This window comes from Bipolaris zeicola (assembly GCF_000523435.1).
Source record: "Bipolaris zeicola 26-R-13 unplaced genomic scaffold scaffold_15, whole genome shotgun sequence".
NCBI classification, from domain to species: domain Eukaryota; kingdom Fungi; phylum Ascomycota; class Dothideomycetes; order Pleosporales; family Pleosporaceae; genus Bipolaris; species Bipolaris zeicola.
Genome location: NW_006912064.1, coordinates 84,762 through 108,448, shown reverse-complemented (window position 1 = coordinate 108,448; position 23,687 = coordinate 84,762). Strand labels below are relative to the sequence as shown.

The following is a 23,687-nucleotide window of genomic DNA, read 5'->3' as shown; positions in this document are numbered from 1 at the left end:
GTCCGACACCAAACAACTGGCTCCTCTACATTCAGCAATGGACGGCACACCATCACCCTCACCCAAAAGACGACACCAGGATGAGGATGTCTATGACGATGAGCGACCGCGAAAACGCTCTCCCTCCCACACACCACACAATGCCTCACCAAGTTACAGGCTAGCAGAACGGCCTGCGCGCCGGTATAGCAGAGACAACAGCGATGATGAACAGCGGGAATACCGAGATAGAAGGCCTTCATACTCACGGTCAAGGTCACGCTCGCCACGCTCGAGCTCTTCGTCACCCAGTCGACGACGCACCTCTCCTGCACCACCACCAAAACCGACCTCCCTAAACTACTCTCCCACCCTGATTCTGCGCGGCCACAAGAAAGGCATCACCTGTGTCAAGTTTTCTCCAGACGGCCGCTGGCTGGCCTCTGCATCTGCAGATTGCACCATCAAGATCTGGGATGCCAAGACCGGCGCACTTGAACACACACTCGAAGGCCACCTCGCTGGTGTCAGCACAATATGCTGGTCACTGGATTCCAAGATCCTCGCAAGCGGCTCAGACGACAAGAGTATCCGGCTATGGGATACAGCAACCGGCTTAGCACACCCCATTCCGTTCATCGGTCACCACAACTATATATACAGTATAGCGTTCAGTCCAAAGGGCAACATGCTTGTCTCTGGTTCCTACGACGAAGCAGTATACCTTTGGGATGTGCGCGCCGCCCGAGTTATGCGCTCCCTTCCCGCACACAGCGACCCGGTCGGCGGTGTCGATTTCGTTCGCGACGGCACGCTCATCGTTTCGTGCTCACACGACGGCCTCATCCGTGTCTGGGATACGGCAACCGGTCAGTGTCTCCGCACCCTCGTCCATGAAGACAATGCACCTGTGTCGTCAGTCATATTTTCACCCAACGGAAAGTACATCCTAGCCTGGACACTGGATTCCTGTATCCGGCTTTGGAACTATATTGAAGGGAAAGGCAAGTGTGTAAAGACGTACCAAGGACACACAAACAAGAAGTACTCGCTTTTGGGGACTTTTGGCACATACGGCGATCGTGAAGCTGGCCAGGAATATGCTTTTATAGCATCTGGCAGTGAAGACAATAGTGTCGTCCTCTGGGACGTGAGTAGCAAAAACATACTTCAACGACTTGAAGGCCATTCCGACGCCGTATTGAGCGTTCACACGCATCCGACCGAAAAATTGATTGTTAGTGCGGGGCTAGATCGTACTGTGAGGTTATGGAGACCGAGAGAAGGGGGAGACGATAAAGAAGAAGGAAAGACGAATGGGCATGAGGAGACAATCGTCGAGAACGGGATCAAACAGGAGGAAAGTAACGGATACGGGCATGATCCTTTGCCTCCGAATCCTTTTGCTGAGACATGAGCGTTAGCTATTTTTCCCAAACATGAAGAACGAAAAGCAGAGAGAGAAAAGAATCAGAGATAATGAAGTAGATAGTTTTAGATACCCCATACTATTGCTCAAATTCCGAGTAGGTAAATTTGCCCATCCTTTTTCTCTACGTTATGTGAGGCAACGTATCGCCCCAAACTACACATCAACATCCAAATCGTGCCTTTTTCATCCGCATAAAAAAAAGAGCCTCCAGCCAGAACGCCATTGTGCTTGATGAAAGTATCCCAAAACGCCATGCAATGCCACGTCTTGCTTCTCTCATAAGTTCACACCCAGTCTTGCCTTTTTAGCTGAAATGTATACCCTCTTGATTAAACGCATACAGCAGCTTCAAGAAATCAGCCTCATCACACAACCGCGCTCGCTTATCAGCAAGCTGCGTTTCATCCTCAAGCACCTTCCTAACCTTCTCCCGCACAAGCTCTGCGAGCCTACCCTTGCGCTTACGATTCGCCCCGTTCTTGCTCTTCTTGCTTTCAGCCTGGAGTTGCTTGAAGAAATCAGGGAGCTCATCGTCTGGCTCGTCGGGATCGGAGAAACCCTTGAACTCGTCGTCGACATCCATGGTTTCGGCCTCTTCTGCTGCGGCGATTTCACTAGGATCGAGCGGGGTATCGTCGATGGGGATGTCGTTTTGTGCGCAGTAGAGACGATAATTACTAGCGAGGAGTTCGAGGACAGCTGCTGTGCCCATAAAACTAGCGCGCAAGGTCCTGTTCTTTCGGACGAAGCAGATTCGCAACAGACCGTCCCACTCCTCGTATGCAATTTGCGGGCGGGGGTTCTTGGGCTCGATGCGCACAACGTTGCTTTCGACTTGGGGAGGAGGATTGAAGTTGTTGCGTCCGACTTTCATGACATGAGAGACTCTAGACCACATTTGAACGTTGACGGAGAGGCGCGAGTAGAGTTTTTCGCCAGGTCGCGCGAATAGGCGCATGGCGAATTCGCGCTGGAACATAAGTACACAGCAACGTGGAGGGTGTTGCAGTGCGAGCAGTTTGAAGACCAGGGGAGAACTGATTTGGTACGGTGTGTTACTGATGCAGACGTCGAATCGTGGGAGTTCGGCCTTGATCACATCGCCCAGCCTTATTGTCAGTCTCTTTTCCTCTGGCGAGCCTTGTACTCGCTTTGTCAATTCTGCTGCCATTCGCGGATCCATTTCTACGGCTGTAACTTGCTTCACCGCCTTAAGTATCAGAACTGTCAGGTTACCGGTACCAGGTCCGACTTCCAGGACGTGATCGCTTTGTTTGAGGTGCGCTTTTTGGACAATAGCTGTTGCGACACCAGGGTTTTTGAGGATATGCTGGCCGAGGTCCTTGTCCATCTTGAAGATCGAATGCGCCGCTGCCGCCTTGGCTGATGTCGGTTTCGAGTAGGGCGAAGAATTGTTGTCAGCACCTTTGCTGCGCTTTTGCTTTGCTTTCGGCATCTTGAGTGGTTGTGGGTATGTTCTGGAGCGTCGTCGGCGGGGTTTATGTCGGTCGTAATGAGTCGAGTTCTATTGCAGAAATATACGCGAAACAATTTTTCTGGTCTACCAGGTGTCTCTAGTGGACGTGAGGATGTGACGCCGCTGGTGAGGAGTTGGTGTCGGCTGTCGGATGTGGGGATAATTTTTTGGGTGTTGCGGACTTAACGCGGGGTTAAGCAGCACATGTGAGCCCGCGTTCCTACTGAACGCGTGCCTTGTTAATGACGTCTGCTGCAGCTTTCCTTCTACAGTTGCATCAAATCTTCACGTCCTTCATTACTTCTATATGAGAGTAGACCGTTTGAAAATAAATATTCCTACTTCACACCCAGTCCACTGTCGCTCTTTTACAGTCATTGTACACGCTCGCTCTCTCCTACACCTCTCGTTGTTGAAGCCGCGCCCCTACTTAACTTTTCCGGACACAAACAGCAATTGCTCGCTCCAGATTCCGTTTATACACGAAAAACCACGTGTAGCTACTTTTGATAAGGCAAAGCCCGCTTCAAAACGCTCAGGCCGAACATCACCCAGAAATTGGTCCGCAAATGCTTTCAGGGGCCCGTTGAGCTGTTTACCTTATCGCCACCGCTTTCACTCATTACCATTCGTTCCTTTTACTCAAGTCGCCGGTCTTCCGCCTCATAGTCTTGTATATTCCCTGAGTCCTTTCTCTACTGTATCGACAGCCTTGGTTGGTTCACAAGCTCCCACTACAATTAGCAATAATCTTCAAACATCACACGCCATGGCTAAACCACTCGAAGGTACTACTTCCGGCTCCTCGCTCTCATTCATTTCTAACTAAGTGAACATAGTGACCGAATCTGTGACTGTCGTTCAGTCCACACAAAATGGCAGGAAGAGAAAGGCAGAGACAACTTCGCGTACAAAAAGGACCACAGCCCAATACACCGAAGTAGAGGAGGTTGCTGCAGTTGCCTCCAATTCACCTCGAACCAGCAAGCGTGCAACGAAGAAGGTGAAATATGAGCAGGAAACTGACAACGAGATGGTCGACCAACAAAGTGACAACGGCGAAGGCAGGCCCAAGCAAGCCTTGAAACGAACCAAGAAGGTGGCTGCTCAAGGGCCCGTTACAGATGCCAAGCTCAATGACGACAGGACCGTTAAAGACAACAAAATCAGCAAGAAGAACGTCAAATCTACGGAAAAGAAGGCTGAAGACGTCAATGAAGAGAAGCCTAAAAAGGTCACCAAATCCAAGGCCAAGCCAGCGAAGATTCTACCACCCATTGCAGAGCGTACCAAGGATATCAAGCTGCGAGTTGGCGCCCACGTGAGCATTGCTGGAGGTTAGTTGTGACCATTCCTTTAGCTTCAATTAGAATGCAGGCTGATATGGACCGAATTCACTTTTAGGCGTACACAACGCTATCATCAACGTCGTACACATTGGGTAAGCGATTTTTCTTTGGTACTTCAGACGTGATATCTTATGGAGGCCCTACGGTGTATGACTGGAACTAACCTTTCTAGTGGTAACGCCTTTGCTATGTTCATGAAGAATCAACGCAAGTGGGAAACGGTCGATATGGACCCAGAGCATGCACAATTCTTCGTCCAGTGGTGCAAGGACCATAGCATAGACGCCGCAGAGTGCTGCTTGCCTCATGGCTCATACCTGGTCAACCTCGCGCATCCGGATCCTGCACGCAAGAAACAGGCCTATGACTCTTTTCTCAATGACTTGACGCGTTGCCATAGGCTCGGCATTCGGTATTACAACTTTCATCCAGGCAATGCTAACGCGACCACCCACGAGGAAGGAATCCGGATCATTGCCGAGAATCTCAACAAGGCCCATGCAGACCCGAAGACTGGCAAAGTTGTTACTGTTCTTGAGACCATGGCAACCCTTGGCAATACCATTGGTGGCACCTTTTCTGACCTCGCAGCCATCATCAAGCTTGTCGAAGATAAAAGTCGTGTAGGTGTTTGCTTAGACACCTGCCACGTTTTCGCCGCCGGTTATGACCTCCGCACCCCCGAAGCATATGCTGAAACGATGAAGAAGTTTGACGAGGAGATCGGTTTGGAGTATCTCAAGGCCTTCCATATCAACGACAGTAAGGCTCCTTTGTCAAGCCACCGTGACCTTCATGCCCGCATCGGCACTGGCTATCTCGGGCTCGAATCTTTCCATAACCTCATGAACGATGAGCGCTTTCATGGTCTTCCCATGGTTCTCGAGACACCCATCGACGTGACTGACAAGAATGGAAAGAAGGTCGAGGACAAGGGTGTTTGGGCCCGGGAGATCAAGATGTTGGAAAGTCTTGTTGGCATGGATGTCGAATCTGAGGAATTCAAGACACTGAGTGCACGTCTTCAAGATGAAGGCGCGGGTGAACGTGAGCGTGTTGGTGACCAAGTGCAAAGAAAGACGATCAAAGATGCGAAACCTAAGAGCAAGAAGGCGGCTAAGAAGAAGGTTGAGAGCGAAGAGGAGGATGACATGGAAGAATAAGCACCAAAGCATCTGGGGGCTGCTTACCACCGCCACCGACGAGATGGATGACGCATGTGGGGGTATTTGGCCGCAGTGAAAGGCTCAGTTCGGGTATATGTTTCTTGCTAGTCTTTTGACTGAGGCTTGGACTAGCTAGTTTTGAAAGGGGCGTGTTCGGTGCATGGGTCTCATAGGGCGTGGACAATTTTATATTTGAAGATACCCTGGGTTGGCATGTTAGAAGCGTCGATTCAGTCATGGTATGCTTTGTCAGAATCTACGCAGCTTAATGAGCACAGAAAATACGCTAGGTAATACAGAGAGAAAGAGTGGGTATACTGCCATTAGGAAGAGGCCTGTGTGTGGATCATACAAGTCATGTTTGTAATATGCTCGACCCCCTGCCTTAAGTAAATTAAATCTGCAACTACTGGATGATAGTTATTGGTGGGCCATTTGCAGGAGGGTCAGCAAGCTTATCCCTTGGGCGCTAATGCTGCGGCGAGGCCCTGGGGGAGTAGAATCGGCAGTGACCAGAAGTGAGACGGCGATATTAGTTCCTAGCTGAAATGTGGTTGAAATGCAACCATTGCATACAATAGCGTCTGTCTGTCACAATCGGGCCTTTGAAGCGTATACCACTGATATGGCTGGGTGTTGAAGTGCATGCTACAGGAGTAGGGCTGTGTGCGCGCCGGGAATAAGGAGGTTTGTAACGGCGACCGCGAAGGCGACTAGACATTGCCACGATCCTCCCGCGGATAGTACGGTAGGCAGACTTTCCGGACCACGAGCGCGGTTAAAGCGTTGGAGTAGCGATACGCCGTACGTAAAAGCAAGTAACAACCGGGGTGTGTAGTATAAGGCGGTGGAGGAGGAGGAGGAGGTTAGTTAGATGTGCCTACCTATAGCTACTACGACTGTACTTCGCCTCAGTGCACACCGATGGTCGACGACTGCTGGCAGACAACGCATAGAAGGCTGGTACCTGCCACTCAGTTGCAGAATTAGGCTGCAGATATCTTATCAGCCCTACAAGCGGCAGGAGGTGCCCCTCTTACATCATTTTGGTTGCGTGTGTGGCGGCCGGAATGCCCGTCGGTAAAGTAGCAGACGTTGGAAACGGTGGTGGCTTTGAACATATATCTCCGCGCGAATGGCATATGAGGCTCCTTTTGCCATACTAGTTGCCCATGTCCGCCTTGGGCGCGGGGGAGCAGCGGCGATCTTGTACGGTGTGGGAGTCACACGATGATGGCTTGCGGTCCATGGACATGGTATAGTGTGGGCTCTAGCAGCGGGGAAAGGGGATGGTAAGCAGACGGGGCGCCAGCGGAGAAGCCGAGCGGTCGGGAGTGGGCGTGTATGTGTGTACCAGCACTATCAGGGCTTCATCACGAGTTTGGGGAATGGCATAGGGTGTGCTGCGGTTGGTGTCTGGGGCATTTGGGCTTGGCTGTGGCTGTCGCTGCCCTTGCAGTCGGGCCTTCCGTCGTTCGCCCACACTCTGCTACACTGAACACAGGCCATCTGACCGGCTCACGCACCGTCTTCGGCCGTCTTTCTAGCCTCGTCGCAGTCACGACACTACCCGAGACCACTCTCAGTCCCCCCAACGTCATATCCAGCCCGGCCAATCAATCGCGCCTCAGTCGTATACGCGTCAGGCCTAGCCCCCTTGGGCTTCATGCTGCGAACACGTGAGTCGGCAAGCTTCATCTTCCACCAAACGCCCACCGCCAGTCCGGGATGTGAAAACCCAGCCCTGTTGCACTAAGCCCTGCCCGCAGCCACAATGTGGAAGCTTGTCCAAGAAGCGTAGTGGATACGGACATCCCGCATACTTCATACACAGCATCGTCCAACCACCAAATGGCTATTCATGTGCGTCGACCGCGAATGCTTTGAATTCACCTTCTCATGTCTCTATTAATTCCACGGCTCCATCCCACCACCCATCGGATTACTGACCCGACGTGTTCCCAGTCCTCGACAGGTGCGCCAGCTGCAAAGTATGGTCGGCGTCCCCAAAAGCACGGGGTGCCTCATCTGCCGGAAAAGGAAAATTAGTAAGTCGCCGGATCTCTCCTCCGCGCGGGCTTCTTCTGACTATTGCTAGAGTGCGGTAAGGCTAGCTCCATGGCTTGGGCCCGACTCGAGCACCCTAGCTAATGATGAACAAGATGAGACCTGGCCAGCTTGCGTAAACTGCCAAAAGAACAGCAAGTCGTGCCCAGGTCCCCCATCTCGACACACCTTCAGAGACCTCGGTCCAAGGTTTAACGCAAACTCTACAAAGTTCGCTGGCGATGAACCCAGCGCACCGCCAGGTATGCTATACTAATCGAAACCAAAGCCACATATTCACAAAATCCCATAGATCAAGGGCACAACCGCTTGACGCAATTGAACGAAAAGTTCGCCGAAAATGGCTCAGTGACCCACAAGTTCAGGATTTCGCAAGGCGGTTCCACGCCTCGAAAAAGGTCCACGCGCTCAATCTCAGCGGGGTTCAGCCCGCCCAAGTCACCCTTCCCGAGACACCCATCGCCATCACAAGATCAGCAGCTCGCGCATGCCTTGATCGCAGCTACGAGAACCGGGAGTGCTGGACATCGAATGTCCGTCTTTGGATCCTTCATCCAAGAAGTCCCTGCTAGAATTGGACATAATCCTGCGCTTGACGCTGCTGTTACTGTACTCGTCAATGTCCACACATCGTTGGTCTACAAGAAGGCAGCGAATGAGATTGTTTCTCCTGAACTCTATATTCGGGCCATCAAGACGTTGCAAACATGCCTTGAGCATCCACAGCTCGGTTTGTCACCCGAGACACTCTGCGCATCAGTACTCTTGGGTTTGGTTGAGGTAAGATCTGCTTGGCCAGATTTTATCTTCGTAACCATACTTACACCACCAGGCGTTCGCAGGACCCAGGACGGGGAATCGATATTTGACTCATGTAGGCGGCGCTGGGCGATTGATGGAACTGCAAGGTCCCGGAAGATATCATGACAGGTTTACAAAGGAGATGCTACGCTTCAACCGAGGCGGAATTGTATGTCGACCTCCATAATCCACGGACAGAGCCACTTTATCCCATAGCTGCGACCGAGACACATACTGTTCTCAGCTGACATGTGGACAGATTATTACTTGCATGTACGAACGCAAACCGTGTTTTCTTGCCTCACCTGGCTGGCGAGAGATAGCTTTTGACAAGACGGGGCTTGGATTCGATGATTGCTTGAACACCGATTTGATGCAGTATATGGCAGAGTTGCCAGGTATCTTCAACGAGCTGAAAGAGCTAGGTGATCAGCGTGTCTTTCAACTTTCACGCACCTCGGGCCTCACTTTTGACTCGAGTGGTCAATCACAAAAGTCTTCGTCTGAGACTCCTCCGTCACTTGACTTTTCCTCAGGATCCTTTGATGACATGGAATTTCTGGACGAATTACAGCCCATCGATGCGTCCTATCCGGTCGATCCAAACTCGTATGCCTGTCCATACGATCCTGTACGTGCTGCCTTACTACAAAAGGTACGCAACCTTAAGGATGCCCTTCGTACTCTGGGCGAGCACATGGATGCGAAACTCAGAAACGGGACCGTTGCATCCGAGAAAGAACCCAGCGAAAGGGACAGCCCTGTGCGCAGAATATATCACTTCAACCATTGGCGGGACATGACTGCATACAACTGCTTCTGGTCCGTCGTTATCCTGACGAACAAGATTCTAATGCGACTCCTGTCCCCCTTCGATCGAAGCGTATACGAGATGCAATTTGAATGCCAGTACATTGCTCTCGAAATCTGCAGGACATGGGAAGATGCCTGGGCTAGTAGGCCAATAGGCGCGTTCCACACGGGCCTTAGTTTTGTTGTTGCATATGAGTTTTGTGCTCAGGATGTTAAAGAGTGGATAGTCAGAGGGTTGAACTCTCTCCTTGACTATCAGCAGGTCGATGCATTTCGTTGGTCAGACGAAGTCATTACTCATATGTCTTCTAAACTTTCTGGAGAAGGGCCAGGTCTTGCTTTCTCCAATTTTAGGACCTCAGGAGAAGCGACTTGAAGGGCATGGCCTTGAAACACAAATGAAAAAGAAGCGACCAACACGTTCCGATCCGTTCGGGTGGCAGTCTGACTATGGAGATTGATGCCGAGCCGCGGCCGGTCGGAATTTGGCCTAGTGGATGCATGACAAAAACTTGGTCTCACTCACAATCTTACATGCAGACCTACTGCATATGGGTTTATCAGCCCTATGCGCATTTGGGGGCGGAATATAAATCACGTGGCTTTTGTGTAAATGGTTCGAGTGCTGACGAATCTGCTCTGTACCTAGACCGTCTCGGCACAGATAAGCCACAGCGGGTACGGTGCCGGACGGGTCAATGCCTGATGGCTCAACCCCCGGCCCGTAGAAGGCGTGAGGAGCGAGACTGGACCTTTCCTTTGGCGATGTAGTGAGATTTTGAACATACAAGAGAAGGGCCGGCAGAGTAATTCTCAACGCACTCAGACAAGGACATGGTAACATTATCTTGATATTTTCCAACATCATTCCCCAGAGGTAGTTGTGTGCTTGTATTAAGATGGATGGCACAGACTCATGGGGTCAGTTTCGTCCTGTTTTTAGTAAACTCACTGTAGACTACTATGTAAGCCAATCTACCACAATACACTCTACACGGTACAACCTGATACCCCATAAATACCACTTTAACCACTCCGCACTTGTTACTCACTCTCAATTCCTACTAAAAGCCTCATCATCCTCCGTCTCTCCCAAGGCCATCACACTCCAAAACCCCAACTCTGCTCGACCTTCGCACACGCAAATACCATCATACAGTACTAGCACCAGCTTCACTTTTTACTGCCCAGCGGCTCGGAAATGCATCTTCTATCTACATAACCTAGGGAACGGGACCCGGCTAGCCCACCACCAGGCGATCTTGTATTAAGCGCAGAAGATCAGGTAGAGTGAAGGAGTCACTGATTATAGTGGAATACGAGAGAATGCTGAGGGTAGGAATGCCACGTGTGCTTGGATTGTGAATGAAGATTGAGAACAGAAACACGGAGAAAAAGTCGAAAACCCAGATTTGGAAAGTAGTATGAATCGGTTTTTCTTCATCACGATCGTTTCTTTTGTCATTGCAGGGCCATACTATGCTTCTTGCATCGAAACGCCACATAACCGTTTGAAGCGTCCGAAAAAAAAGAAGCACAGAGAAAAAAAGCCCGATCGCATTGACACGTTTTACTTTTTCCCCGGACCACAAAACAGCACAGAGCGGCATCGCATTGACATCTTATTTCTTTTTTCAAACGAAGAACAACAGCGGCTTTGTTTCCAGAACCTAAAAAGCAACGTCCCAAACGCCAAAGCTGACAACAACACAACATCCCTTACCCCTCCCCGTTTCCACCCCCAAACTTCCCCCCTTCCAGCATAGACATCTCTACCCCTTCTCATACTCAAGTCGAGATACCACACCGTTTCTTACAATCCGCACTCCCGATAATAGCGCCGGTACCCACGGCAGGAATATTCTTGCCTACATCCGCCGCGTTGAAAGCATCGTTGCCGAAGCCCGCGCCGATGATATCTTGGGGTACAGACCACAAGCTCGGCAGAATATTCAGAGTACCACTGTCATCGCTGTTAAGCGATGAGATGAGGAGGGAGGGCTCGCAACCTATATTCGGAGTATTAGTAAATCATTAATAAAACTAGTAATACCATGTCGTAGAATATGTAATGCCGTCTTTTTCCAAAACGGGAAGGGGGGGGGATGGATGAGTAAAATAACCCCCACAAGGCTTTTTACCCACAAAAGACTACTAACTGAGACTTTCCCGATTAGGAAGTACGTCGATGGTCTCTAGTACCAAATATAGCCAACATGACAGAAAATAGCCGGCCAGTCGATTGATAGGAAATGGGGGGAAAGAAGGGAAAATGAGAGAGAAAACAAAACAAAACATACCATTATTCTGCATCATATGCAAACTCGCCTGCGGAAACACCGTCACCATCATCGGCAGCAACTCCACCTTCCTCACCCCGACCCCATTCTCCCCAATCATCCACGTCGTCGTATTCCCAGTGATAGCAGTGACGATATTCGTAGCCCGCGGATGTAAATGTGGGGGCAGCATACCGCACGGCGCCAACCTGAGCAGTGCAACGCTCGATCCGAGACCGGTGACGGCAGGGAAAGTGGCGGCGTCGGCGTTGATGACGGCGCCGGTTGGGGAATCGTAGTTGGGGTGCTTTGTAAAGTCGTAGGTCCAGTCTGCGCTGTTGGGGAGCAGGGCGGCGCGGTCAAAGGATGTGGCTGCGGTGCGTAGGGCGGCGTTGAGTTCCGGGTGGAGAGTACGGGATTTGGGGGTTTGGGCGGTGGTGAGGGTTGTGAGGAGGGTGAGGGGGAGGAGAAGGAAGTTTGTGAGGAGAGTCATTGTGGAGATTTGAATAGAGGACTGGTCTTGGAGGGTTGGAGAGGTGAGAGGTGGGGGGAAGGGGTAGTGGTGCGTTGATGATGATGATGTGTTGGAATGGGTGGGAGACACGCTCTTGATATAGATTACCATCAGAGGTGAAATCTTGCGGCTGTCCTGCGCTCAGGAAGCCGTATGTGTGTGTGTGTGTGGTGGTAAAAAAAACGAGGCTGTAAACCGGCCTTGCTAACTAGATGTAGAGCGAGATAAGCTCTAGGTGTTGATGTGCAAGGGAAAATGAGACCGAGCCGTGCGGTGCTGACGGTTTCGAAGCTAGTATCAACGGACTTGCAAGGTTGGGAAATTTGGTAAGCAATGTAAGGCTTATTTTCTGGATACTAGATTTGGTGGCTCAGGCATACGATGGAACTTTATATACTCAAGTAGACTAAAACGATGCGTCAGCGATGCACGACGAGCCGTTAATAGTAAACGGAGACGACGAGAGACGAAATGTGTGTGCGAAGAAAACAATGGGCTGCTGACCGTTCAGTCTGCAACTCCTTGTCGTAGGCTTTCAAGCCACTGTTACTCCTGCTGGTGGCGTCCGTTAGAGACTATCTGGTGGAATGTTTCCAGATATGGCCGCTCTGTTCCGATTCGTATCGGTACTCATCCTATGGCATTCTCTTCTGGAAAGACAACCTGCTTACTATGTCACTGTTCCGTACGATTATTAAACTTTAAGCTTATTTTGATCATTCAATAAAAATGACTGATCGAGATCAGATTCCCGAATACTACAACCTTTGCGAGATCTATAGATACATGGGTACTTCTAATCTTGTCGCAAACCCGGCATGTGGATGCCTACTGACGATTGAGATTAGTTGCACCACGTCAATAGGCCGACAACCGGGTAGAGCAAGGTCTAGACAGAGGCAGCTGTAATAGGTGCTGTATTATGACCTGTCAACCCTCTTGGTTTGCTCGAGTCTTGTACAAAGGCGTCTGTAACGCTGTGCGGTTGTAAGTGCGTGATTGAGATACCTCTGCCACTTACATTCGTTGCTACGTGCATTACTTCGCAGTCAGTAGCGGCCTGGTGTGATTGAATGATGCTTTTGAGCGCTACTTACGATATGAGCCTGATGTTGAGGATGACCGGGCCAGTGTAGGCCAAAATCTGACCCATAACCGTGGTTGTTTTGCAGTCCATTATGTGTCAAGCCACCAACAAGCGGTCAAGAAAGTTTACCATTTGACAGACGCCTTACAACGGCGCCTATGGAACACAGACTGCCGAGGGACGCCACAGTCATACTCAACGAGACAAAGTCACGTTGTAGATCCTAATGAGCAACACCGTTGTCCTTCAGTGAAACGGTTGGCCTAAAAGATTGCGCAATGCGTTGTACAAGCATTGATACCAGTCAATTGCACGCAAATGAACGTGCAAAGAAATGCTTCACATGGGCCAGGCCAATCGTATCGTGGTCGTGCTTGCATTGTTGCACAATTTTTGTGATCTTGTTCTACCTCCTACCTGTGCTTTTGCCCAACGACTCTTACTCAAGAGAAATTCACCTTTTGTTTCAAGCCTGGATGGATTAGTACAATCTGTGAAGCATGCACACCGGCTAACACTATTGGAATGAATCGTGACACGGGAAACTGTTAGCCGTTAAACATCTAGATCGACGTCTCATATTGATAAACAGAGAGCGTTATAGACTAGATGAAGGTGTTAGATGCATATGGTGTGGCTTCCAAGTAGTCTGTGACATTCCAATCCGGTTTAGACACCCGGTGCCCCTCTCGAGCTTGATGACACCCCAACACGGTGTCTGCTATTCATTCCACTTGAATCTGTATCACGATCTCTTCGACAGTCTGAGCGATACATGTATGGCATACCAATGACGAATCTGCATCATTCACTCATACCAGCATTTTCATGGCCGGCGCTGTCTGTGCGCATGAGATAGGACATGATGCCCCAAACCCCTCTCATAGCTTCAGCGCGATCTTCAATGTTGAACAAGTCAAACCATCTTGTTCTCTGTAATTTTGGCGAGCACCAGTCAGATTCTGGTGGCGTCTCAACAGGGAGTCTGCCTTCAGTGATAAGCTCCAGATATGCAGGATGTATGCGAAGCCTTAACAAGCTAATGTGGTGGTTCAATGACGATACCATGAATACCTGGGGTGTCTGATTAGCAAATAGAGCCTTGTAAAGCTGTTGCACGAAACCCTACATCGTCCCACGCGATGCTCCTGTCTTTGCCAATCGCCTCGTATGTGACCTTTGGGTCCCAGAGCGGATTTCCGGGTCGCAGTGTCTTCCAGACTTCAGCTGGTGTTGGCCTCCGACGAGCTTTGGACCCGTCTCGATTTCTCTCAACAGGCTTTTCTTCTAGCTTGGAAATCGCCTCCTTTTCAAGGATCTCAGCAGCTCCAATAGCCTCACCAACTTCGCCCCCAGGGCCTCCGCCCCAGCGCTCTTTGGTCGTCCACCACTTGCCTTCACCCGCTCTTTGCTCACATTTGCCTTCTCTAGCTCTTTCCTGTGCAAGCAATAGCAGGCCCCCTAGCTCTCTTACAGCATCTAGAGTGGACTGGGCCTCTAGTCTTCCGGTTGCTCCAAAGTTGACATCAGCTCTGCACTGCATGCCTAGTACAGGACCTTCCAAGCAACCCTGTCTAGCCTTGACTCTGTCTTGAGGGCCACGCCAAGCTACAGAGCTCATACGGACCGGAAATCGAATGTGCTCGATTGTGAGCACAGGCGGACGCCGATGTGGAAAGAGTGTCACACCAAAAGCCCATGCAATAGGCTCTAGGAATGAGCGCACGCATTCAATCCGATACTGGTCAGGCATCCCAGCCCCATTGCCTATACGGTAGCCTTTATAGGTGCCTCGAGGAACATCGGCTGGCATACTCTCGGCCTTTTTGTTAGTGCCCCTTGGTGTTCCAAGCGGGTCAACGTTGTTTCGATGTATGCGTTCTGAATGTGCCGGTTCCTTCGATAGGTCTCTTCCAGAACCATTGTTACCTTGGACGTATATCGATTGCTTCTCACCTCTAGTGTCTCCTACCTTTGCCTTCTTTCGAGGCTCCTCTGTGCCAAGCGTGCAGGGCTCTGACTTGGGTGCAGATGCCTTCTCCGGGTTGGTTTCACCCGAGGCCTCTTGGGGATTGGTATCAGTGGACCCCGACAGGGGGTTGGGGGCTGTTCGTTCATCACTGTTTGCTCCTTGAGCTGGGGGCAAGTATTCGTCCAAAGATGTGTCCCAATAGTAGGCTAGGTTATCAAGTCCTTCCCAGAATTTCCGGAAATGAGCCAGTCGAAGTGGTGGTTGAGTTCCACACCCTTTGCGTGTAAGGGTAGAGAAGGCATCGGCGTTATTGAAGAACAATTCTCTTGAGCGGACAAAGAAGTCACGCTGCTCTGGTGGTTTTCTACCATTGCTCAGAAGTTTGGGAGGAGTGCCAGTATTTGAGGACGACTGCTGTTCTCCGGGGCTGTCAAACCAGGATCTGGGAGGCAAGAACGACTCTGCGTTGTTTGACAGGGACGAAAGGAATGTTTCCAGGTCACTTTCTGGCTGAAACGTGACATTTAGCAAGGCCAAGGTCTCCTCAGTGACATCGGAGGGCTTCTTCAGTCGCAGAAAATGGTCCGTTATCCTGGCACCTGGCTGGGACCACGAAGCTGGTGGTGCTTGTGTTGACGGCTCGGGCGGGTGGAGAGCAGGAAACGTGACGGGTGTCGGTTTCGGTGGAGGGGACCTCTGTTTCTGCGTGTCATATTGCCCCGCCAGTAGGTTTCCTATGGAAGAAAGCCCTGTATCAGCGACTATACTGCACGTGCACTACATGTCTCAGACGAAACATGTGTGAAATGTCCAACAAACAGACGAGCGCGCGCAGCACAACTTGCAGCCCGGCATCCGAAGAGGTTCAGAGCGAGTGGGAAACAAATTGGCGTATACACTGGGCTTCACAAAGTGCTTGGTGTTGTGTCGAGACGACGGGCAATGCTGTTGGGTGAGGGACGTGTGTTTAGGACATCATGCAAACGGGGCCTCGTCATGCGCCCACATGAAGGCCCCCCAACGAAACGGCAGGGAGGGAGAGGAACACAAATAGACGATACTTACCGCTGAAGGTGAACATGGTGGTGTGCTGGTGCAATTGGGCCTCGGCCGACCCTCGACTCAGGGAGGAGAAGGGCAAGGAGTTGGCAACGTCGAGCTGGAGTAGTGGCCGCGGATCCCTAAACCGGACGTGCGCATCCAGGGTACCAGCGTCTCCACATGTGCATGCCACAGACAATGGATGTTGACGAGCATGCAATGGTGATGCATACCAAGCCACCTCGAGGAGCAAAGGACCCCGGATCACGGCTTCTGACAGCTGCTATGCTTGTCGTGTCGTTGGCTTGGCTACCAGGTACCAGCAACACTCTGGTGGGCGCTACCTGGCCCCAAGACCGTTGATATGTGAAGGTCGTCCGATGCGCCTGACTCGGTTGGGCAGGTGCTGGCAGAGATGCTTGCAACCAGAACGGCGACTTGTCTGGAGTAGGTGTGCTATGCCATGGCCGATTGGGTTGAGCGTGCTGCCATGGTGGAGGAAGGGGGCAGAGAGGGAGTCACGTGCTAGCAGTAGCGGAAGCACGGCTAGTCGACCCTCGACGACGCAGCGAGAGAGGGGCAAAGGCGCCTCTTTCTCTCTCTGCCCCTCTGCCTCTGCCTCTGCCCCTCAACCACAATTCTCATCGCCAGCTAACATGGCCATGGCCATTGCCATGGCCGCTATGACGGCTGCCAGCATCTCTCGTCAAGTGGCTAGTCTGTGTGCTGAGACGGCGAGGCTACCGCTGTTCAGGAACTGCGAGGCCTACGGCGCTTCAAGTCCTGTTCGAGGCGCGACATGAAGCCGCCCGCGTTTCAGACGGCTACAAGCGCACCATGGTATACCAACGGTTGACGAGTACCCAGCTGCTTTTCTAATTACTACACCGTTTTCTCTTTGTTCATTATTCGTCCACTACCACATACAGTGACATTCCCCATTTCCCGGGTTAACATGCGCAGAGCGTCCGCGGCGCCTAGTGTTTTTTTCTCTTAATCTCTTTCTTTGCGTCCTTTCCTGCGTGTCTTTCTATGACTTAACGCTCGAATGGCATCCCCACCAGAGTCGATTACGACCGTCAATGGAAGACGATGTACGCGTTCTCGCGCCCGGGTCGCAGTCACAACTCCAACAACTCCAGCCACCGTTGTGACCTCTTCCCAAGTCATAGCCTCCACTTCTACAACCCCTCAACCAGCGCCGCAGATACAGACGACGACTCCTCAGGCTCCTTCTCTCCCTCCATCTCCCCCTCCTCCACCACCACCGCCACCATCATCATTATCACCATCATCGCAGCCGCCCCCACCTCCGGAACAGGCACCACAGCAACCACCTACTAGTACCACCTCACCCACAGTGGATGCAGTAGCAGGAACATCGTCGACAGGTACGCTAAGTACAGTCCTTACATCATCCTCTGCGCGCGTAGTCCCGCTTGCTCTTCCGCCTCCAAACCCAGCTTCGGCTGCTCAGGAGCAACCGATAGAAGCCCTAGCTACGGTTGAAGTGCCCTTGCAAGCTCCTGTAGTAGCACCAGCTCCTACACAGGATTCACAAAAAAATCGTGATCCACCATCTGTCACTCCTGACTCCGTACCAACAAACTCTAACCCAACATCAGGAGTTGCTCCTCCATCACCCGTTGAAGTTTCGAGCGCACCGGCCAGTCCCACTGCGCTGCTTGCATCTGGCACTTCAATTTCTGTGAACACAAATCCAGCAGTTCCTGTCGAGTCTGACACAAGTCCACCGTCATCCATCACTGCAACAACCGTAGGCCAACCACGGGTGACAGGCTCCCCACTTGCAGGGTCTGCGGGCGAGTCTAATGAGGGGTCTGCTGGAATCATTGCACCAGGTCAGGGGTCCTCCAACAACGATGATAGTCCCTTGACTCTGGGTCCCAATGCGAACCTGGCTGGCATTTTGGGCGGTGTTTTTGGAGGTATTGCGGCGCTGGCTTTGATTATTGGGCTGCTCTTTCTCGTCCTGCGTAAGCGAAAGTCAAAGCCAAGGAGGTGGAATGAGAAGAGGCAAAGTAACTCAAGTTTGCTATCGAGGATCAGGACAATACCGACTGGACTAGGCGCATTCGTTGCAAGGCTGAAAGGAAGCCAAACTGGATCCACCCAAAACCCTTATCAACGACATGTTCCAAAGGCCAGCACGGACTCGATATACTTAAGAGACTCTAACGGACGGATTCGATCAAACAGTGAGCCACAAGGTGCATACCCACACAGACGCGCAGGTTCCAGCGGCAGCATATCAAGCAAGAAGAGCGACAGGAACCTACTTCGCAAAAAGCCCAGCAGTATATCTGCCTATCGATTTCCTGATATCGCAGAGGATACAGGCACACCGAACCCATTCGCAGACCCACAGCAGATGCGTCCGCTTTTGATACTCAACCCCGATCCCAAGAGCACGCCCGCTACACCCCAAGTCCCCGCAGCTACTGCGGATCCTGAACCAAGAGATCCATTCACGTCCGTTTATGATCCACCACCAGTCGCGCCAACGCGGGAGAGAGGACCAGCTCAAACTCATCAACGCGCAATGAGCTCGATTTCGGGACAGAGCTCGCATACTACATGGTCTCTTTACCCCACAGCGAATCCGTTCAACGACCCACCTAATGTACCGCCGCTACCAAACCAGGCCGTATTGCCACAACACCACCGTCAACGGTCTTCCATGGCGTTGCCAAACTTCAATCCGACTGCGACTTTCGATGCGAACTCGACTTTCGCCACCCGTGATTCCGGCATGTTTTTCGGAGAGCCAGGACCGAGTAGACCTACAACCAACATGTTCACACCGGTTACGCCTGCTCGTCGAACGATTCGACAATCTGATCCATTCGATCTTGACCGACCTGAAGTCCTCGGGTTCGGCGGCCTCAGCAGGCAACCTACGCGAACCAAACGAAGGAGCAGCGTGAATAATTGGTACAGCACTGCTGGAAACGGTGCTTCCAATGCTCCGCCGTTGCCGACAGACAGCGCAAGACCCTCGTGGGGTCCGAATTCAGGGAGATGACGACACATATTAAGATTTCCAGTACAAAAAGATGACTTGTCACACTGCTGTTAAGATACACGCCAGACGTAATACCTTATTAGCAGATACGCGCTCGATGATCACTTTCTTTTCAACCGATGGCAGGAAGTATTCCGCGGGTTCCATCACAACCTTCATTTCTGATTTGTTCATGTTTCCACCCACGATCATTGTCATCATGACGACCTGCATAGCGAGCATTTACCTGTAACATATACTGTCCTGATATCCTATATTTTTTGTAGCGCAAGAATACCCCCTATTACCCCCAGAATTGCAATTAAATATATCAATGTACGATACATGCAAGAACATACAAGCAAAAAGCCTGTTCCCTTTTCCCCTGCTTATCCCCCTTCTTACCGCGTATAATCATACGATGTTAGCGACAACTTGGCGAAAGCCGCCAAGGCATGGCCTCAATCTGAGGCAATGTGGTGAAACGCTAGACACGAGTTTTTGCGGCGCGGATTTGTCAGGCTGGATGCGGTTGATCTGCGCCCGTAGGGCTAGCGCTGCTTCATGTAGTAGGTGCTTGCATAGCATCGCTTTATGCCACACGAACAAGGCAGGTATGTCGTTAATGGGAAGATGTTTTGTGCAAAGTCTTGTTATCCTTGTGTGGCACACGTTGCACACACATACACACACGACCCAAGAGCCAAGATCCAAGGACCCCTTATGAGGTGTCACGACACGAGGCATCAAAGTTTATGCCTCAGACAATAGACCTTTTGGTGCTCAGGTACACACGAAAGAAGTTTTGAATAGCGATAAAAAAATGGGGGTATTGGGGTATTGAGGTATTGGGTATTTGCCTTAACTCTGCGCTGTGTGTGCTATGGAAGAGGGGGGTGGGTATCCTTATTGCATTACGCAATGCAACATTATATACAACCTAACTATTAATTTAAAGAGATAGAACAAAAGAAAAGGATAAAAGAAGGTTAGGTATCGTGATAAAATGAAACAAAGAAAAGAGATTAAAGCAAACAAATGAGATATGAGAAAGAGAAGAAAGAAAAGTTGTCGTAATTTCGTCGGCGGGTGTTTGGTATGATCGTCTCGCTCCCCTCTTTCCCCCTCCCGCACCCGCGCCCGCGCCCGCGCATCAAACCCCCCCAGAAACCCTAACCTTTACCAGCTTAAACCTAGTAAAAAAATTTGAGTCCCCTAAAGCATGAACTTTGCGCCCGTCTTTCAATGTGGCATTTCCCTTGATCTCCCTTTTTGAACGCCCAAAAGTCCCTCTCTCACATCCACTTCTCCGCATCCCCAAACGGCGGATACACGAGTCCCGCTCCCCCACTCTTCCGCCTTACCCACTTGCCTCTGGTCCCAGCGCCGACTCCCGCATTGCTATTGCTGCTACCGACGGTGCTACTGATGCAATCCCAGTCCCAAGGGACCTGGCGGCCAAGCACCTGGTAGCCTGCTACTCTGCGGAGATTATTTCGGGGGCGCTGCCGCTGCGGCGCGTTGCTGGTGGCGGTGCTGGTGCGTAGGGCTATGCGGGTTGTTTCGCGGACGGTGCTGGGGCCGGGGTTGCGGGTGCGGGGGGAGGTGGGTTGTATGATTTGTGTGTGGTAGGTTGGGTCGCGGGAGATGCTAGGGGGGATGAGGGGGGAGGTGTCTGCTGGGGTTGTTGAAGGGGGTGGTGAGGAAGAAGGGGAGCAAGAGGGTGGTGGAGGGTGTGTTGGTGCTGGTTCTGGTTCTGGAGGACATGCTGAAGGTGGTGGAGGGGGACATGGCGATGGAATTGATCGTTTTCGTCCTTGACCTCGTAGCTTGGGGTCCCAGGTCTCAGACATGTCGAGGCTGCCACGGTAGTGTTGGTGGCCTAGACCTAGGCTAACGCCGAGATGGTGCTCGCCGTGTATAGGGTGCATGTGTAGTGGATGGAGATGCGGGTGTCGGTGGTGATGCTGCAAGTGAGGATAGACATGTGCGTGAGTGAGTTTCTCGTCTACCTCGACGTCCACACTGGGTGCCTTGATACGCACGTTGGTCAAGCGTGGAGACGCCGGGTTACGATGTACGCGAACGATGTCCTCCACACATGAAGAATCCGAGGTAGGCTGGTAGCCTTTCTTTTTGCCTCTGGACGGGGTGAGGGTGACCCAACACATTGTTGCTGTAGTGACGGGGTGCAGTGATATCGACCCCGGAGTCGATCCGTGGGAGGGGGTGTAGACGTGCGGGTGATGCGAGGCGGTGATATGCAGATTGTGAAAAAGCTGGAATATGTGATGACGGGGGACGAGAAGGGTGATGATATGGATAAGGCGTTGGATGGTGAGGACGGTGCATTCAGAAGACTTGGAAGAAGAATTGTCAACAATGAGGGAAGTACCTGGTTTACTTATTCTAAGACTGGCACACGACCCTTTCTGTACATATGATCATATCCACCTTCTCTCATCAACTCCTCTCTCTTGATTTGACGTCCCTCTTTCTGTGTGTATATACCTACTACCATGACTGTTGTGCCTTAAACAGTCACCCGCTAGTCCCACGGCGCATGCGCGAGACGGTGCTACCACGCGCCTGGCTCGTCTGAAAGCAAGGCAGGGTTCGAATAAGACATATGTGGGCAAAAGCAGTGCCTGCATGATTAGTGACGGTGCCTGCATACGGGTAGATGCAAACATGTGTTCTAGTGTGGTGGGCGAGTGACAGAAGAGGTGAGGTCGGAAAATGCGCGCGTGGGTTGCCGCCATTGTCTTGGATGACCTCGAGTTTCAATCGGAAGGGCATGTGACGGTTCAGCCACAGCATTTGTTTGTTGCGCCTTGCGGCGGAGGACTCTGTGGATCCTGGTGACGTATATAGTAGGACTTGACTTAGTAAATAGGTCGTTGGCTATGTCCTTCTTTGCAGTTGAGCCCACACTGCGGTAGTACATCGGCGTGTAGTGCAGTACGCGTGCCTTTGATGCGATGAGTGTCGTCATAGCAACTACGTCCTTTTTCCTTCTCTTTAGTTTTGCAAGACACAGTATTGTTCATGTGAGCTGTATGCTATCGTAAAAAACAAGTCCTCTGCGTCATGGGTGCCTACACAGGCAGAGACGGGCGTAACCATGTGAATGACATCGGACCGGCTTAAAAGACAAGCTGAAGATACGTGAGTGATGGCTATGAACGGATATATCCAGTAGCACAGGCGATGCGAAAGCGATACCGAAACTGTACAGTCCACGATGCTTCTGGTGTTAAAGCGGTGCGACGAGGTGGGTGGTGAAGGCAACAGCTGGGACGCGGCTGGCCTTGGCATTCCCGACAACGCCGGAGCTTGGAGCTCACATCACCACTCCAAACAGCCAAACACCACCCCACTGCGACTTCTCAATCACGTTTTCGATACCCTTTGATAGTCGCCAGTCCATACAATCGTCACAGTCATGGACTCATTAGTGTCGCAGTACAGCCGACCGGCTTACACGGAGGAGGGTCCCTCCGAAGAGGAGCAGCTGCAGCTCTACAGCGGCGCCCCAGAGCTGTCTCTCAAGTTTGCCCTTCCACCCGTCGCTCAGGTGCGTTCTACATTCCTGGATCAATTCCAGAAAGTGCACATTTACTGACAGTGGTACAGTCAGCATCATGGCTCCGCGCAATGACGGACGACTACTCCAACCCCAACTGCCCCATCAAGATCGCCCACGGTACTACAACCCTTGCTTTCCGCTTCAAGGGCGGCATCATTGTAGCCACCGACTCGCGTGCCACGGCTGGAAACTGGATAGCAAGTCAAACGGTCAAGAAGGTCATTGAGATCAACAGCTGCTTGTTGGGAACCATGGCTGGTGGCGCTGCTGTATGTACTTGGCGATATCAAGGCGATGGTGCGGGACAGACTGTATTCTGACGTGTTGTAGGACTGCCAATACTGGCTCGCATATCTTGGAATGCAATGCCGTCTCCATGAACTGCGACACAAGCGCCGCATCTCTGTCGCTGCGGCGTCTAAGATCCTGGCTAACTTGGTCTACTCATACAAGGGCATGGGTCTGAGTATGGTGAGTTACTCTATATTCCTATGTTAGCCAATCCGCCTAACGATAGTTCACAGGGAACCATGTGCGCTGGTGTGACCCCACAGGAAGGCCCCGCCCTCTACTACATCGACAGTGACGGCACACGTCTAGCCGGCAACCTCTTCTGTGTCGGTTCCGGTCAGACATTCGCATACGGTGTGCTCGACGCACAATACAAGTACGATCTTGAGGATGATGAGGCGCTTGAGCTGGGCCGAAGGAGTATTCTGGCTGCTACCCACCGAGACGCATACTCTGGAGGTTTCATCAACTTGTACCACGTCAAGGAAGACGGATGGGTCAAGCATGGGTTCAATGACACGAACCCTATCTTCTGGGAGACCAAGCTCAAGAAGGGCGAGTTCTCCAACGTTACGAGTGCGTTGGACTAGGAGCATCTTGGCCGCAGTAGCTATCATGTCCCTAGGTCATGGCAGTGACGGCAGAAATCCAAATTCCGCCATCGACCAGCTGCCACGTATCCGCTATACCAGTCACGAAATAGACACGTCCAATGAAATGAACAACTTGAACATGTACACAAGCAAGTCACCTGATCAAGGCACAGCATATCTTCCGTTCTGAATCGTTTGTTTTTTTACTGGGC

General features: G+C 51.5%; 12 protein-coding genes across 12 annotated transcripts; 7 read left to right on the top strand and 5 right to left on the bottom strand.

Annotated features, from left to right (window-relative positions):
* Nucleotides 1-37: 37 nt before the first annotated feature.
* On the top strand, nucleotides 38-1,396 carry COCCADRAFT_23045 (uncharacterized protein; the record flags this gene model as incomplete). The annotated part of the gene is made up of 1 exon (XM_007710156.1): nucleotides 38-1,396. One exon carries the CDS (start codon nucleotides 38-40, stop codon nucleotides 1,394-1,396), a length of 1,359 nt encoding a protein of 452 aa, XP_007708346.1.
* Nucleotides 1,397-1,715: 319 nt separating this feature from the next.
* On the bottom strand, nucleotides 1,716-2,867 carry COCCADRAFT_85766 (uncharacterized protein; the record flags this gene model as incomplete). Its single annotated transcript, XM_007710195.1, has 1 exon — nucleotides 1,716-2,867. One exon carries the CDS (start codon nucleotides 2,865-2,867, stop codon nucleotides 1,716-1,718), a length of 1,152 nt encoding a protein of 383 aa, XP_007708385.1.
* Nucleotides 2,868-3,657: 790 nt separating this feature from the next.
* COCCADRAFT_33421 (uncharacterized protein) lies at nucleotides 3,658-5,400 on the top strand (the record flags this gene model as incomplete). Its single annotated transcript, XM_007710172.1, has 4 exons — nucleotides 3,658-3,676; nucleotides 3,815-4,225; nucleotides 4,293-4,329; nucleotides 4,410-5,400. 4 exons carry the CDS (start codon nucleotides 3,658-3,660, stop codon nucleotides 5,398-5,400), a joined length of 1,458 nt encoding a protein of 485 aa, XP_007708362.1.
* Nucleotides 5,401-6,747: 1,347 nt separating this feature from the next.
* Nucleotides 6,748-7,086, top strand: COCCADRAFT_85952 (uncharacterized protein; the record flags this gene model as incomplete). The annotated part of the gene is made up of 1 exon (XM_007710194.1): nucleotides 6,748-7,086. The coding sequence occupies one exon, from the start codon at nucleotides 6,748-6,750 to the stop codon at nucleotides 7,084-7,086; it is 339 nt and encodes a 112-aa protein (XP_007708384.1).
* Nucleotides 7,087-7,396: 310 nt separating this feature from the next.
* Nucleotides 7,397-9,460, top strand: COCCADRAFT_1741 (uncharacterized protein; the record flags this gene model as incomplete). Its single annotated transcript, XM_007710133.1, has 6 exons — nucleotides 7,397-7,451; nucleotides 7,502-7,507; nucleotides 7,566-7,712; nucleotides 7,763-8,250; nucleotides 8,303-8,440; nucleotides 8,531-9,460. 6 exons carry the CDS (start codon nucleotides 7,397-7,399, stop codon nucleotides 9,458-9,460), a joined length of 1,764 nt encoding a protein of 587 aa, XP_007708323.1.
* Nucleotides 9,461-9,983: 523 nt separating this feature from the next.
* On the top strand, nucleotides 9,984-10,355 carry COCCADRAFT_23041 (uncharacterized protein; the record flags this gene model as incomplete). Its single annotated transcript, XM_007710155.1, has 1 exon — nucleotides 9,984-10,355. The coding sequence occupies one exon, from the start codon at nucleotides 9,984-9,986 to the stop codon at nucleotides 10,353-10,355; it is 372 nt and encodes a 123-aa protein (XP_007708345.1).
* A 517-nt stretch (nucleotides 10,356-10,872) lies between these two features.
* On the bottom strand, nucleotides 10,873-11,856 carry COCCADRAFT_85740 (uncharacterized protein; the record flags this gene model as incomplete). Its single annotated transcript, XM_007710193.1, has 2 exons — nucleotides 10,873-11,093; nucleotides 11,385-11,856. The coding sequence occupies 2 exons, from the start codon at nucleotides 11,854-11,856 to the stop codon at nucleotides 10,873-10,875; spliced, it is 693 nt and encodes a 230-aa protein (XP_007708383.1).
* A 1,912-nt stretch (nucleotides 11,857-13,768) lies between these two features.
* COCCADRAFT_33418 (uncharacterized protein) lies at nucleotides 13,769-16,017 on the bottom strand (the record flags this gene model as incomplete). Its single annotated transcript, XM_007710171.1, has 3 exons — nucleotides 13,769-14,038; nucleotides 14,094-15,670; nucleotides 16,002-16,017. 3 exons carry the CDS (start codon nucleotides 16,015-16,017, stop codon nucleotides 13,769-13,771), a joined length of 1,863 nt encoding a protein of 620 aa, XP_007708361.1.
* Nucleotides 16,018-17,025: 1,008 nt separating this feature from the next.
* On the top strand, nucleotides 17,026-19,023 carry COCCADRAFT_33417 (uncharacterized protein; the record flags this gene model as incomplete). The annotated part of the gene is made up of 2 exons (XM_007710170.1): nucleotides 17,026-17,368; nucleotides 17,603-19,023. 2 exons carry the CDS (start codon nucleotides 17,026-17,028, stop codon nucleotides 19,021-19,023), a joined length of 1,764 nt encoding a protein of 587 aa, XP_007708360.1.
* Nucleotides 19,024-20,297: 1,274 nt separating this feature from the next.
* Nucleotides 20,298-21,523, bottom strand: COCCADRAFT_23037 (uncharacterized protein; the record flags this gene model as incomplete). Its single annotated transcript, XM_007710154.1, has 2 exons — nucleotides 20,298-21,434; nucleotides 21,518-21,523. 2 exons carry the CDS (start codon nucleotides 21,521-21,523, stop codon nucleotides 20,298-20,300), a joined length of 1,143 nt encoding a protein of 380 aa, XP_007708344.1.
* A 177-nt stretch (nucleotides 21,524-21,700) lies between these two features.
* Nucleotides 21,701-21,997, bottom strand: COCCADRAFT_85896 (uncharacterized protein; the record flags this gene model as incomplete). Its single annotated transcript, XM_007710192.1, has 1 exon — nucleotides 21,701-21,997. One exon carries the CDS (start codon nucleotides 21,995-21,997, stop codon nucleotides 21,701-21,703), a length of 297 nt encoding a protein of 98 aa, XP_007708382.1.
* A 450-nt stretch (nucleotides 21,998-22,447) lies between these two features.
* On the top strand, nucleotides 22,448-23,472 carry COCCADRAFT_33414 (uncharacterized protein; the record flags this gene model as incomplete). Its single annotated transcript, XM_007710169.1, has 4 exons — nucleotides 22,448-22,579; nucleotides 22,639-22,860; nucleotides 22,922-23,062; nucleotides 23,116-23,472. 4 exons carry the CDS (start codon nucleotides 22,448-22,450, stop codon nucleotides 23,470-23,472), a joined length of 852 nt encoding a protein of 283 aa, XP_007708359.1.
* Nucleotides 23,473-23,687: the final 215 nt, after the last annotated feature.